Source organism: Amia ocellicauda, chromosome 4 (genome assembly GCF_036373705.1).
Source record: "Amia ocellicauda isolate fAmiCal2 chromosome 4, fAmiCal2.hap1, whole genome shotgun sequence".
NCBI lineage: Eukaryota > Metazoa > Chordata > Actinopteri > Amiiformes > Amiidae > Amia > Amia ocellicauda.
Window position 1 is genome coordinate 40,198,306 of NC_089853.1, and position 16,269 is coordinate 40,214,574.

The window sequence follows — 16,269 nt, forward strand, 5'->3', positions numbered from 1 at the left end:
GGGCACGTTGTCAAGGCCGAGCGGCACAGTGGACTGAGGATGTTCCTGTGCGAGTCTGATGTAAGCCAGCTTGCTGTAAATAGGGATATCCTGCCCGGGCACGAGGATCAGAGACCATTGCAAGCCAGCCAGCATCGCTAATCCCATTAGAATCAGACACCTAGGCCGTATCTGTCTTTGTTAACTAATTGCTGTACTTCCTCGTGTGACACCTGATCCTTTCCGGAACACTAACACGGCAAAGCTGTTTACATCAGCTAACGACGTAAAATCTAATCAGACGAACCGAACAGACTTCTATTATACGGGATCTGGGTGGGGGAAGGTGAAAGGAAGGGGGAAGGGGTGTGTGGGGGGGGCGGGGGGGGTAGAGGAAGGACAGCTGTCTAACAAGGACAATGCTGTCTCACTCAAACAGAACCTGCTTTGTGGCTTGTGGCTCTCAGCCCCGGCTCAGTCGCTCTGGTTGTTGTTACGTTTAAACAATCACCTCCATTTAGGGATCTTTTTTCTTTTTTTTTTTTTGCGCTCTGTCTCAGTGCCCCTGTCATGGTTGGTTGCCATGGCGCCGCTCGGTTCCGTTACCAGGGAGTCGAGGCCCCCCGGCCCCCCTAGAGCCGCCGGCAGGATTAACCTGTGTTCCCATGATGATACTGCTACTGGAGGAAGAGGGGCGTTTGTGGTGCGGCGTGCCAGGCAGGAGAGCCAGGCCGACTGGACGGGTCTGAAGAGGAGGCCTCGGCGCCAGGGGCCGTGCCCAAAGGTGAACCTGTATGCAGAATTTCAACTAAAAAAAAATGTGTCGACCCCCATGAGCATTTGCATTTGTATCCATATGCACCTTGTGAAAGGAAAGCAGGGTATCACACCTCCCACACCTGCCCTACAGGAAGTGGACCAGCCTGGTGTCTGGAAGGCAACTTCAGTTTAATCTCAAGGTGGTAATTACAAAGGAAGTCCAGTTCGTGCCTTTTTATTATTATTCCGGGCCTCCCACGAGGGGGAACTGCTGACTACACTCGACGGCACCTAACTGTGTCCAACGTAACTTGTAAGCACAACTTGATGACATAGTGGCGTGTGGAATTGTCATGATCTAGGGAGACTGATGGGCAAAGTATGGCCCAGGGTAGACAGAAGAATCATAGAGAAGCTTGGTGCCCCACTGAGGGGAGAACAAAGGAGACTGTATGTGAGGGAAACCCCAAGATAAAGCACGGGAACAACAAAGGAGCACGTGGCTGATGTGTACTGTGATAGCTGGAAGAAACTATAGTGTGTGAATTCAGCAGTTTGTCTTGGTAGAGGACTGGTGCGGAACATGGTCTTTAACCTGCAGTGACCTGTGAAGTTTTTTTTCTTTTTTCTTTTTTTTGGGGCTTTAATGAAAGTACCTAAAGAGAAAGAAAAAAAATGCTGAATAAAGAATGACAAAGTGGAAGCAGTTGTGTGGTGCGGTACAGTAGCTTTTTCCACCCCGAGACGGTTGCAACCCCAGTTCTAGGTAAAATCCGGGGGTTTGTGAGAGAGATCTTCCACTCAGGGCACAGGAAGACACCCTCCACCCACACACACACACTCTGACAGATAAACGGCCTCACCACAAGAGCAGAGCTGCAGCAACCCCCAGGAGGCAGCGCTCTGCCACGTCCCTTGAAGTGCACTCTTAAAAACACACCGTGATTGCCACGATCCAGCCCAGGCTTCCTTCAGGACATCACAACTGGAAACACGAGGCAAAAATCGCACAGCTTCGAGCCCAGGGAAGCTAAGCTGGTGCAGAGGTGCACACTGGACTTGATGCAAACCCATAACACCACAGCCTGATCTCCTGGACGGCTCCACACTCTGTCTCTTGCATCTCGTGAGACACTGTATCTCACGATTAGCTACGGTTTAGCTAATGTTTGAAAAGCAGTTAGTTGCATCCTTGTAGATGCATTGCATTGCATTGTAGATCAGGTTAATTTGAAATTAATTAAAGCAGCTGGTCTAAATTAAACTGGAGGTACAATGACTTCCAAGAGAATTCAGTCTTCAACTGCCTTCCAAATGACCGTGATCCTGTGCGATTTCAGTAATGTAAGGAAGTGCGTCTAGCATGGAATTACAGCAGCAGAGTCAGGAAGAATACAGTGATTACATTGCCTGTTTATTTTAGCCTTAAATTCCACTCAGCAAACTACCAACAGATATCAAAAGGCATCTGGAGTCAACTTGACACGAACATCCTCTCCGAATAAACATCCCACTACTTGCCACAGAGGAACCCCGTCCCCAGCTGATGGAAGTACACTTGTTAGCTTGATTAGTTGAAAGTCCCATCCTTCAGGGAATTTAGCAGCTGAGACAGAGGAAGTAAGAGAGTCTGTGTGTGTTTGAGTGTGTGTGTGTGTGTGTGTGTGTGTGTGTGTGTGTGTGTGGTGGGGGGGGTGTCACTCCATCTGTCTTTGATCCTCAAACACTGGTATATATAAAAAAAACATACATATAATTAACTAAATAGAACAACGAATTTTGTTAAGGTATAGAAGGATGCAAATGGTCTGCATGTGTAATCTAAACAGAAGTGTTTTAAGGGGTAGTCTAGCAGTTGAAGGTTCCCCCGATGGAGCTCCATATGAGGGCTGTCACTGCCTAACTTGAATACCCTGAAGTGAAGCTGGCAAAACCGATATTGCATAATCTGTCTTGGCCTAATTTTAGATATTTTACTGCCAAGGACTTTCTCTGTGCACTTCCCAGACTCTGCAGCAACAGCTGCAAAACCCTGCAGCTTTGCTACCAGTAACAGAAACATGGAAACATCTGCCAAGAGCCAGGAGATGCTGACCAACATAAATTAAAATGCCAGAACGTTCTGGGTCACGTTACAATGCCAGTCTCATAAGGGTGACACATTGTAAGTTGTGTTTTTATTTTAACATATTTGAGATTTCCTCTGGGCTTTTACTTAAGATGTATTGTGCACTCTTACGCATAAGTACAGCATATACACATTTAAATAATACAATTGAGTGGAACAAATTATTATTATTATTATTATTATTATTATTTAACAGCAGAATGCAATCTTCTCCCGCTGGCTGTGTGACATAGATCATACTGCCTTGGTTATAATTACATTCCACTGCATAGCTACTGGCTTTACAAGAAACAAGGAAGGGTAAATCCAAGCATGTCTTCTACTTAGTTTTGTGTAGGAGGGAAGAGAGAGTGAGAATGTACTTCCCAAAAAATGTCTTGGCGTCAGGCCAGAATGTCTGAAAAAAAGAAAAATCCAAATTGGTGTTTTCCACCTTCCCAGTTGTGGGCGTCGCACTTCTGTCACCTGGGCCTTCGGGGAAATGCAATGCCCAGCTTGTTTAGTCAAGCAGCAGTGAAGTCAAAGGTTTAAGTGATGTCACCACTGCTAATGCCAAGCACTGGGTGGTAATAAAGGGTGAAGCCAGCGGCCTTAATCAGCATTCTGGCTCGCTGATTACGGAACACACAATTACATTCCCATCGCTCATTTCTGAGTAAATGTCCAAGGTCCTCGTTTTGAAATTGGCTTTGTTGTTGTTTCCCAATATACTGTATATATTTATTTTTTCAGATTGTGTCTTTCACACCCAGATTGTCTCTTGAGAGGAAAAACAAACAAACCAAAAATAAACGATTGTATGTATTCAGGTCTGAGGAGGGAGAATAAAAGCCTTTTATCACAGAATTGTCACATACATAAGAGAGAAATCGATAGAGGGAGAGAGAGAGAGAGAGAGAGAGAGAGAGAGTTCTACTTCAATAATTAAACCATCTGACCTGAGGTTACCAAGCACTGTTCACAACAGGAAGTAAGTGACTCCATGTTGCAATCCACTGGGATAAGTCAGTCAATAATGTGCAAATCCTGCTGTAAGAACCCTGTTACTTTTCCACAAAAAGCCTTTCTCAATGGGAAGTTGGATGACTCACGCACGCCAGCCTGGGAGCACTGGTTGTGAAAGCAGGACGATTACTTGGAATTCTGAGCAAACCATGACCGGCATCCGTGATGAGGCACCGTGGACAATGCAGCGAGTGTCAGAGGGCTTCTAAACACAACCGTCTTCACCTTACAAGACATTAGGCTCAGATTCTTCCTTCCCTCGTTGCCTTTTTCCTGCCTGCAATCACAGCCGAAACTACATGACCTGAAGACCAGAACTCTTACGAAGTTGGTGACCCTTGTAGCAGAGATTATATAGACATATATACATACATAAATATATCTTTACATTTGTGTGTGTACTATATTATATAGAGTAGTATTAATCATTCATAAGTTCACTTAATACAACTGCAGTGGGACCCTGAGACCTAGAGCTTTGCTGGGCTGCCTCCATTGATGTTGGCTCTGGTTTGATGTGGGAAGACATCCCGAACATATAAATCTAGAATAGAGCCAGTGGGGGGTCCTCTTTGATCCACGCCTGCGTCAATGAATGTCCTTTTTAAGAAGCGCTGAGAGCAGCTAAAAGTAAACAAGGGGTCAAATCCACATGACGGGGTGGGGGGAGTTGTGGTTCTGGACTCTGCAACAGACATGGGAAGGTGGATTGGGGAACGGTCCGGCGTCTCGGTCTTTCCCTGTAAGACCATCTGCAGCTGCGCTCATGGCGGCGGCACATTTGCACTCTCACGGTTAGGGTCAAAAGAAAGACCCCGACAGATAATCTCGGTGTGGTCACCCAGTCGGCCTGAGCAAGACACAGTGAGACACACTACAGCAGTCTGACGGAAAGAGTACAAACAAACAAAATAAAAAAGTCCCCCCAAAACAACAGGAGTATTAGGACATCAGGCAAAAACCAAAACAGATGTTATAGAGACTTAATAAGTCATTTTGATAGACAGACAGAGCGTGACTCTGCAACAAGTCCTGCAGGGAAGTGTCTATACTGTTATCAATGTGGTAGGTGTACAGCCGTCCACACACACAAACTTGAGGCAATGCTGGCAGTTTACTGCATTCTAAAACATCACAAGAAGTACTGGTACACTTTCTGCTCTTCATGAAACGCGACTTACTTGGCACAGAGATAGTTGTCCAAATACTTTGCGTAATACACCTTTTTTTTCTATTACTGGGGATGTCTCTATCAGGACCATGTTGATTTGACCTTTAGAGCAAGTCTTAAATGGTGTGTTTGTCATTTTCTTAGCAGGTTAAAACTACAGAATAAAACAGATGGAAATCAAAGTTGAATGTGGTAAACATCTTCTCAAATGTGTATTTTATTTCATTTCTGTCTTTGGAAACCCTGCGGCTGCGGATGATTTGAGTCTTTCATATTCCCACGTATGTGATCACAGTGATAACTGCACCAGAGATTAAGATTATTTTTCAGACTTACTAAACTCACAGAATATTTCAACCTATCTTACAGTTATTATTCTTATCATCATAGGCAAATTGGACTAATTTAACTTTTTGTTTCCCCGTAGCAACGCAGATGTTTATTTTGAATAACCTGAAACTCACTCCCTCCTCCCTCTTTTTCTCTCTCTCGTTCTTTCTCTCCCTTTCCTTTGCTCAGCAGGCATGTGCATTACTCAATGGTGCAATACTATCATTGATATTGAGTCATGCACAGGGGTGGGGCCTGATCTGCACCAGCAAACCTCCTGTTGCTCCCCAGCCAGTTTCTACACAGTCTAATCTTAGAAACGTCCCTATTATAAGAATGAGCCGCACATGTCGGAATCGTGGCACTGATGTTTCTGATGCTGAGTGTGTCGTTTACTGTTCCTGAAACACATCCAGACTTTTAAGTAGGCTTCATTGTTGATCCCAATGAAACATGCATTGAAACAACTTCCTTAAATTACCAGAATTACTGTAATTTACTTTGTTTTGGGGATTATTATGATGTCATTTCTGTGTTCTGGAGAAAACTGTAACAAGAAACAGAAACAAGAGTTGCACTATTACAGTTGGGGACTGATAACCAGATGAGATGAAGTCTGATAAATGCCTTATATATATCATATCATTTTATTTTAGATCACCACCAGTCAAACTGTCCCTCAGCTCCAGGCACACCTCAGTGAACAACACTGCCATTTCCTAAATCAGCCTACCCTGGCATTTGTTTACTAACTTTCCATTCAAAACAAATACTTTGCCAAAAGTACTACTGGGATGTTCTGTACTTTTGGTGGTGCACTATTGCCTACTATTGCACTATTGTGGAGCTGCGGGGGCAACACTTTGCATCAATTCTACACAGGGTATGCGAGACTGGTGCAAATCTAAAATCACATCTGACTTCAGCTAGACGTGTTGCTGGTTTTCAACTCAGTTTGGGTTCATTGTAACAAAATGACAACCGCCGGATACCAGCAGATCGCCCTGTGAAGTGCGTTTGTGTTGCTGTCGCTTTTGCGTACCGTTGTTACCGACCAAAGACGACTTTTTCACTTTGTAAGAAGAGCTGAAGACGGGTGTCTGTCGGGTTGCGAAAGAAAGACACAAAAAGACTGTTGCGTGCCTTGTCTAAAATAAATATTACAGAAAGTCTGGTAATGTCTCACTTGTTATTAGCACAGTTCCTGTAACGTAACATGCTACAAAGAGCCCCTACAGGGCGCGTAATGCCCTGCCGCAACGTAGCGCTTTACGCAAACAGCGCAGTGAAGCGCTACATCGCGGCGGGGCAATTATGGCCAATGTAACCCTGCCGGTGTCGTCAGACGCGCAGGGCGGGCCTGGGATGTTGCAATCAATTGCTTGTTCACCATCATCAACTTGAAACAGCAGAGGAAGGATATTTGAATTAGTTTCCATCAGACTCGGCGGCGCAGTCAGGCAGGCGGACGGACGGAGCGCGTCTGGGCTGAAATGTGCTAGAGAGAGAGGGAGGAAAAGGGAAACGGGTGCAAGGATTACATCGGTGCCAAAATAAAGAAGAATCGTCCTAGCAATATTGATTTAAATCACTATCGCGCACATACATCGACTGGACCCGCCTCGATCCCTTCCGACCTGGACTGAGAACAAAACTAAAGTATTGCGTGTGTGCGCGCAACTGGCACGGCACCGTGGGCGTCGAGCAATCCCGGGTATCGCCGAGCTGCAGTCGCGCTCATCTGGCTTTGTGTTGAAGTTGGGGCATCTGAGCCCAAACCGACCGCGACCCCGACCCCGCACCGCCCAGCGGGAATCGGGAACAAAGAGTCGCCACAGCCGCCGCTGCCACCCGGGCATCAGCCGTGCGCCCGGCCGCCAGCTCTCCAGCACCGGGACGTCCACTCTCCACTACCGACTCCCCCCAACAAAGCAGGCGGCCCTCCCGGCGGATTAAAGGGAACCTGCTGTGGCCTGGCGCTTGTGGATTGAGCCCCCAGGAGGAAACGCGTCTCCAAATCCAGTTGCTGCTGTTCGCCGCGCACCCGGCGCGGAGCGGGCAGAGCTTTGCTGGGGAACTTATCCCACCATCTCGGACGGATTGAGTCTGATCTCTGGGGTCTTTGGTTTAACTCCGTCCCGCTTCTCCACGCAGACTTGCTCCAGGCGGCCGGGCTTCACCATCTGCGGCTCGGCGGTGCGAGGAGGAGATCCCTTTGTCTCCCTCAGACGAGGTACGAGCCTGTGTGCTACTCCTGCGGGTTTCATTCTCCCCGCCGCTGGTTCAGCGCTCGTTAATGTCCTTTTAAATGCTTTACTGGAAGTCTGCTGGCGACGGGACGGGGCTGCCAGGCGTGCCCAACCGCAGTGGCGAGGCTGCGTGGGATTGTGCTCAACTATGTCGGGCTGCTTTACAGGGATGGTGCAATAGCCCCTTACGGGCCACCGGCTTGTTGCTTTTAAAGCCGGGTTGAATGGGCCATTCATGCAGCTCCGTTGTGCCAATGCCAAATCCCGGCCACCCTTGGCTCTGCCTTGCGTATTCTGCAAAAATGCACGTCTATCATTTTACAACGGGTATCAGGTTTTTATTTAATGCTACAGATTCGAAAAATGCATCTCATAGCTGGGGCTTTGTCGGCTGTGTAAATGCGTTTCCGAGGTGTGCGTTTAGGTTACACATGATGTATGGCTTGTATGTTTTCAGTGTTTCGCCCGTCTATTTAAATCCCCTTTGAATACACTGCTGCAAAGTGCGGATGTGTGGAATAAATGACTGTCGGGGTGCTCTGATGTCATTTCTCGGTTGCAGACTCAGTGCCGTGCATGCATTGTGTCGGCGCAGTGAGCCGGACTGTGACACACACACACGCACACACACACACACACACACACGCACACACACACACACACACGCACACACACACACACACACACGCACACACACACGCACACGCACACACACACACACACACACACACACACGCACACACACTGGTCACTGTCCGAGAGCGGCCGGGCTGCTCAGGCTGAGTAATGATATGAGGCAGGTCCGCGGGCGTCTTGCTAAAACCGAGCTGTTTCCTCATATTCGCCCCGTCTATTCTCGCAGCGCCGGTGACTCAGGCTTCCGCTCCTGTCACTGGAGAGTATTTATGGAAGGGGTGTCAGACTGAGCTGTCCCATTGCGGAGACACCCCCTCCACGCCGCATCACAGGAGATTGCTCCGGTTACTAGCTGCTAGAAGTTGCTCGTCGAAAAACTATGAAGGCTGGCAAAGCGTGGAATTTGGCACTTTGGGTTTTACAGTAGAACAGTAGGTCGTACCCCAGTACAAATGAGTAAAAACAGGTTTCATTATCGGTAACCATACAGCAGATAACAGACACAATTGAGACACGCTCAAACACAAGGTCAGGGGAAGGTAATTTCAGCCCTTCCCTTGCAGAACTGCCATCCAAACACTTTTATTCATTTATTTCAGCTGTAATTACCTACTTGACCTGCGTCTGAATAGCAATTGCATAATGAAGCATTAAGTGGATTTTTTTTTTTGCAATGGAGCCCGACAGAAGGCTGCTTGACCCTGATCTGCACTGTGGCATCTGACCCACACTGCATACCCTGTCACTCACACCTTCTCTCTCTCTTTTCCTCTCTTCCTGCTGCAGATGAGTGTGAACGTGCAGCCCGCTCCCCGCACTCTCCCCCTGAGGCTGAAGCGGCTGGACTTCGAGGACTCCCTGGACGCCGACAGCCCGAAATGCAAGCGCCCCCGCCTGAGCCAGCCCCCCTCGCCCGGCCTGGTGCCCTGCCTGCGCCCGCTCTCCCAGAGTCCCTGCCCCGGGGGCGCCGAGCCCTGCGTCTCCCGCGTGGGACCCTACATCCTGCTGGAGGCGAGTGAGGGAGCGCACAGCTACAGGGCCGTGCACAGCGTCACCGAGCAGGAGTATACCTGCAAGGTACGGCCCCCCCATCTCTTGTGTGTCGCTAGATATTTGTGTGTGTGTGTTCCTGAGTGTCTCTCTTTGCACCTTAGCTACTGTTGTGTTGCACTTTTGACAGTTATCTGCATTTCTGGCTTATACAGTGTGATACCACTTTACTTAGACATCATGTTACCGTTGATAATGGTATGATGGTGATGGTTCAAAGACAGTGGTCAGCCTCTGGGCCGGCCAACTGCCTCCTCTGCCTGCTTGGGCCTGGAGAGCTAGGTAGGTCTGCTTGAAGGAGAACGGCCTTCAATGGCCCATTAGAGGGAAGGGAAACCACAAGACACCAGGCTCTTATCTGTGAGGTAGAGCCAACCAGAGGTCAGTCAGCTGCAATGAGACGTAACACAGTAGCTGTAGTGCAGCAGGGGTCTAGGAGAGTCGAGGCATTATAAAGCGTAAGCAATCCGTCGGTGTTTGTTTCCTGACAAAGATCGAGTGTGTGCAACTGAAGGGAGAATGGCGTCCTTGCTGCCTGGGCTGTTTCTATTACATGAGTAATCTTGTGTGCGCGATAACCTCGCTGTAATTAACCTTTGCACACACACACGCTCGCACGCAAACACCCAGACGCACACAGCCCCACGCCCGCAATTGTGTTGGCCAGCCACTAAAGTATATAAGTCTGTTATCTGCGCTTGTATATTCACACACAGCATGGCTGGAGAGAGGGTGTGTGTAGAGTGACTGGAGTGAAATGCCAGCTTTTTGTTATTCAAGGAATCTCGGCAATCCGCAATGGCACGGGGAAGGAAAGGTGTGCGGGAGGCATGGGGCGATACGGCCTGTTATATTTAGCTGCGCGGTGCGTCACTGTCACGGCAGAGCAGGCGTGTTTTAATAGAGAATAACGATTATGAATGCCTATGCTATACAGCCGGGGTTCGCGTGCATGGCAACCAAACAATAAATGAATAACTGAAATGTAAATGGACAAGATTTCCATCAAAGCAGATGCACAGCCCCTCCACTTCCCCAACTGAGGAATCCTGGTTTACCGCAAAATCCTACTGGCCACCACAGCCACTGACAGGGACCCCACCCAAGTGTACTCTGCATGGCGCAGGGGGTACACAATACGCTAATCAAAGGACTATAACTTCAAAGTCCTGCAAAGTGAACGGGGGTCCTCCTGACGCACAGATGTGCACACAGTAGCCGGCGCCCCCTCACACAGACTGGTCCTGCCGCTGTGGCTTGGCAAGAAGTGGGTGTAAGCCAGTTGCCGCACTCTCTCTGAACACATCCAACCCTGTTTAAGAGCGAGACGCATTTCAGAGATGAGGCGCTCACTAGATGGCCAATCTCTTCCTTCTTGAGTGTATTTCCCCTGCAGTTTGTTCTGCTGACGCCCAGGCTCTTGCAGGGCTCTGTAGCTGCATACCTATCACAGTCCTCTTCCCCTGCACGGAGTTCTGAGGATGGGTATCGCTTTTTTTCCCCCCAGAGAATAATCCAGCAGCGTGACCACAGCCAGACGCTTGCCTAGTCCTCTCCCACTGCCCTGTGCATCTCTCTGACCTTTCACGGCGGAGACGCACTGCTGGGGTCTGCGGCTTTTCATCTTCCTCTTTGAACAGATGGTTGTATTTATCTTACCTGCTCACAATGGCCTCCAGCGGTGGGAGGCTGCAGACTATGAATGTTTCCACCAGCTTTTCTTTCTTTTTTTCCTCTCCTTTGTGTATTAAAGCTTTTATGTATTAACGCTCCCTAAGATTGGGTCATTTATGCAGAATGGAATTTTTTAATTCCATTGTTGTAGTGCAGAAATGTCCAAAAGTTGCTCTTCAGCATCCTGCTGCTCTGCTCTGGATGTTGACCTCTGTCTCTCTCCTCAGGTCTTCTCCATGAAGAGGTACCAGGAGCTGATTGCCCCCTACACCCGGCTGCTGCCCCATGAGAACATCCGGCGTGTGTGTGAGGTGGTGACGGGCGAGCGCAGCGTGTACGTGTTCTTCGCTCGCAGCTACGGCGACATGCACTCGCACGTGCGCTCCTGCAAGCGGTTGCGCGAGGAGGAGGCCGCCCAGCTCTTCGGCCAGATGGTGGCGGCGGTGGCCCACTGCCACGAGCACGGCGTGGTGCTCCGGGACCTCAAGCTGCGGAAGTTCGTGTTCGCCGACCCCCAGAGGTGAGTTCAGACCCGCAGGCTGAGTCTCTCAGCACACCCCCTGCCACATAACTCGCGGCAAAACCACACCCTTAACCTGGAGGGAGTATTTAGCGGTCAAATTCTGCATTCGGCCCCTTGCATTATTTTTTTGGTGCTTCCTGCTGCGTCCTACAGGACTACAGCTGGCCCGGGCAATCCTGTTCATGCATTCTGTCCCACTAGAGCAGGGGTTTTCAAACCGGTCCTGGAGTACCCCCTGCCCTGCTGGTTTTTGCTCCAACCTAGGTCTTAATTACTTCATTGAATGGTTTATTGACCTAACAAAGCAATACACCATTCAATTAGGACCAGGACCGGGACCGGTTTGAAAACCCCTGCACTAGAGCGTTTCAGAAAAGTCTTGAATTAAACTGAGAAGGAGAAGAGAATCCTACAGACCGTTCTGTACTCCCACTCGATGTCATGGATTTCAGGGTGTTTCTTACCTAATTGACCTAATTGAACTAGAATGGTCTTTCAGGAATATGTGAACGTCACGCAACCGTTTTTTGTTTGCAGAAAGACAGCATGTTGTATAGATCACCTCAGCCCGTAGAGGCAGGGCGCTTCAGTGCCGCGGTGGTGAATGCCCCGGCCTACATGTTTGCCGCTGAGATTAGTTGCTGTTTGTGTGTGTCGGGGGCGGTGGTGGGGGGGTGGTTTCTATACATGTTTTTCTCTTTCACTGCCTCCTGCCATAAATATTCCATTTATAATTCTGCAAAAGGTCAAACCACATGAAAAGAAAGAGAGAAAAAACGAACACCCCGGCTATCTCATCTTCACTGTATTATAATATAGACGAGACGCTTCTGAGTAGGTGAAGCGTTTCAGTTTTCATCAGCCGAGTGAGTCACCTCGCCTGTACGGATAGAAACCTGATTCTGTACACAGCGATCGTGTCTTTTTTAAATGTATTTTTATATATACTTATTTATAGCGCACTTTAGCACCGAACACACTAAAACGGGATATAAAGACCTCTGGTGGGGGGAGTCCTGGTTTGAGTTTTCAATTTTTCCAGTCCTCCCTTTAGATCTCCAGAGCAGAATAACACAGGGTCGCACGTGTAGACATTTTAGAAACTGAAGGTGTAACCGATACGTTTTTCTCTCTCTCCGCAGGACGAAGCTGGTGCTGGAAAATCTGGAGGACTCCTGCCTGCTGAAGGGGGAGGACGACTCCTTGACAGACAAGCACGGATGCCCGGCCTACGTGGGGCCCGAGATCCTGAACTCGCGGCACTCTTACTCTGGCAAGGCGGCGGACATCTGGAGCCTGGGGGTGGTGCTGTACACCATGCTGGTGGGGCGCTATCCCTTCCAGGACGTGGAGCCTGCCGCCCTCTTCAGCAAGATCCGCCGGGGCATGTTCTCCGTGCCCGAGTTCCTGTCCCCCAGGGCCAAGTGTCTGGTGCGCTGCATGCTGCGCAAGTCCCCTACTGAACGGCTGGAGGCCTCCGAGCTCCTGCTACACCCCTGGCTCACTTGTGGGGGGGCACCTCCTGCCACCCCCTCCGCAGGCCCCACGGACAGGAGCGGCTCCGACCAGGTGGTGCCGGACTTCGACAAAAGTGAAGATGCTGACTGTTTATAATTCTTTCTTTTTAAAGGATAAGATAATAAACAGACAGACATATAAAATGAACAAGAAAACATGGCAGGGCTGCACCCGGACTACACTCCGCTCTCCCCTTCTCTCTGTTGCCGGTGGCAGTGTTCTCGGAGAAGGCCGATGCAGAGAGAGGAGAGAGAGGGAGCGTCGTGCAGGGCCAGGCCAGGGGACACCGGACCAAGACTCGGCACCGTCCCGGGCCACTGAGCCCCGCAGAGAGGTGCTGCGGCGCGGACAGCGATCTGCCGAGAACTGAAATCTGTAGCAGTTACACTAGTGGATAACGTCGCTGCGGGACTGTGTGTGAGACTGACAGACTTTTCAGAGGTACAATCTGAGGTTGTGAAAGGCCTTGAAGGTGCCTGACATAGCGACATACAATTTTGTTCATGTCCTTAACGCATTGAACATGGTAGCAAACGCGTGTCCAGCAGGAGATGACAGGACTGCGGTGTACACTGCACCAGGAGGCCGGTGATGAAGACACAGTAGAGACTAAGCCAAGCCAGGGCCATTGTGTTACATAGGCATACAAATATCTATGAAACAAATATTTTAAAATCAAAATTAGTTTTGTACAGAAGCTGGTGGACACAGTGGAACAGTGGACAGACCCTGTTGTTGTTTTTTTCTTTTTCTTAAAGAACATTGCCTGGTTTAAGATAACGATGACTTGCTTGCTGGCATTAAGTTCAGGTGGAAGCTGAGAAGCATCCTTCAGCACAATTCAGAATGATAGTATTTGTTTTATTCGTACGCATTACTGTCCTGGACACCGCTGACCGGTCGCTTCCTCCTCCTGTGTGGTCAACGGGCTGCGTACGTCAGCTGCGGCCCGCCGGTGCCTCGTGCGGTCATGGCACCGCCTGTACATAGCCGTGATTCATTACCAGTATTCCCCTTTGCATAAAGCTACATTTGTGACGAGCACAGCAGTGTGAAGAGAGCGCGACAATACGCGAGACGGTCGGGGGGAGCCTCGCCGAGGACAGGGAAATCGGCGTAGCATTACTGACGTCAGATACCTCCGAAACTGAATCGAATCCTGGAACACTTGAAGCACAATATGTTTAGTGTGCCTTTTGTCTTTGTGCTGTTTACATATTATTTGTAGTGGAACCCCGGGCCCAATCTTTTGAAGTGCCTTTATTACAGCGGGTGGGGGGCGGCGGGACTCCCAGATTCTGTTTTCCACTCCTCCTCCTCCCCCCTGCTCTTCTATTTCCTCCCTTCCGCCCCCATCCTGAACCACATCCATTAAGGAGTTTTGTACCAAAGAGTCTTTCTGCAGCCCCTCCCGTCTGCACCGCACATCCGGACCCTTTTTTCTTTCCCCTCATTAAAAGGTCAGCAGTGAATATTTTTCCGCCCTTAGCATTAGCATTGCAGACGCATCCCCCCCCACAAGTCTCACCCTTTCCAAGGTGCATCGTTCCTGTTAATGCAAAGGACGACGGATCATATAATTGGAAACGGGAAGGTGGTTGTCGGAAAGGTTAGACGGGGCAACAGCTTGTGTGTGAGTGTGTGTGGAGGGTGGTGGATAGAGATAGTTGGATAGAGACTGAAGAAGATACCAGATTCTTGTTTGCTTAGATCTACAAGAATCCCCATATAAGGGCAAGATGGCATTAAAATCCTGTCGACCTATGGAACAAGCACGAGGCATTGTGCAGAGCCGACCCAATGGCCCCTTCGCGTGGCCCCCGTGCCACTGAGCGTCTGTGCTGCACGTAAACTCATTTGTGAATTTGTAAATATGGTTTTGTAATTTTTGCAAGAAATGCACACACTACATTGTTTTGTTTTTTGGGGAGGGGGGGGGTTATTTTATTTTTTGTTTATGCAAGAGAAGTGATTGTATTTTTGTTGTTGCCAATACAAAATAAAACCATAATAAAAAAAAATTAAAAATACAAATGTCCTGGATTTTAATTTTAATGTGTGCACATCTTCAGTTTCAAAACGAGTGCAGGTCTACAAAAACAAAAGCCATCTTTATTTTTCTTCTGGAGTAGTTTAAACAGGCTTAACAACTACTGTAGCGGAGGTCTAGCGCAGTCTGTTGACTCGTTCCAGATGCGGATTTCAGATTTCATTATTCCAGTTGCTGGACTCCTCACACCATCCTCGAGCACAACAGCACCCATGCAGCTGGCTTTAATCGCTTGCGTTTCTTGGCCCACATCAGTCATTCTGTTAATGTATGAAACTATTGCCTTTTGAGTCTGAGCTGCATTTGGAAGGAACTCCATGAATTTCCTAGAAACGTGACACCCTGTGGCAGTTCTGCTTCCAATTAGTTAGAAACGCAGACCAACAAGGCTGCCTGGCATGCTGCACTGTTACGCGCCGGAGGAAGGCTGTGCTTTGTATTGTTTTAATGCAAAAACTACTGTCCCACTCGTCACCAGCCTCGGATTGGGTTCGGCTGGGCGGCAGAGAGGACGGTGGTACCTGAATTGGCAGCTCGAGAAGTGTGCGCTGACTCATTAGCTTTTCATCCTTTTAATTTAGGAAATTGATGACGGATCTGCAGCAGAAGAACATCAGTGCAATTAAATATAAATAAAAAAACAGAAAAAGCCTCTTGAGATTATGCAATAACATTAAAACCATGTGGAAGGAGTCATCCGCTAAGCATTCGGTTTTTCAAACGCTCAATCATTCGCTCAAATTTCAGGTTTTCTGTTCCCAGAGGTCTGATGGTGCCACGAAAAGGAACTGTCAGACCCTGGACAGAAGGCCAGTTCATCACAAAACATATACACATGAGTGCAGGGCAATCAACCTAAGCACCCTGTCTTTGGGATGTGGGACTAAACCTGGACATGGGGAGAACAGACCTACTCCACACTGGCAGAAACCCTAGACCTGGACTCAAACCCAGGTCCCAAGAACTGTGAGTCGGCAGCGCTAATCACTGGACCCCCGTGCTACCCGTTATTTAAGTCACAACTTTTGGATTCACTTTTATGATTCATGAATGTGTGGCCAATTTAAAAATAATCCAGTAGCAACCTTGTTTATAAGAAACGGTTCAAGAATTCATCACAGACTCGTACTCGTACTGTATACTCTGCTCCAACCTGGCACGATTTCCCCTGCGCTCGAGTTTACTTAAGACATGCAT

The 16,269-nt window shown here is 48.7% G+C and overlaps 1 protein-coding gene across 1 annotated transcript; it reads left to right on the forward strand.

Moving 5' to 3' along the window:
• Positions 1 to 6,261: 6,261 nt before the first annotated feature.
• trib3 (tribbles pseudokinase 3) lies at positions 6,262 to 15,056 on the forward strand. The gene is made up of 4 exons (XM_066702181.1): positions 6,262 to 7,605; positions 9,044 to 9,334; positions 11,209 to 11,501; positions 12,647 to 15,056. The coding sequence occupies exons 2-4, from the start codon at positions 9,044 to 9,046 to the stop codon at positions 13,116 to 13,118; spliced, it is 1,056 nt and encodes a 351-aa protein (XP_066558278.1). The 5' UTR covers positions 6,262 to 7,605; the 3' UTR covers positions 13,119 to 15,056.
• The last annotated feature ends 1,213 nt before the right edge of the window (positions 15,057 to 16,269 follow it).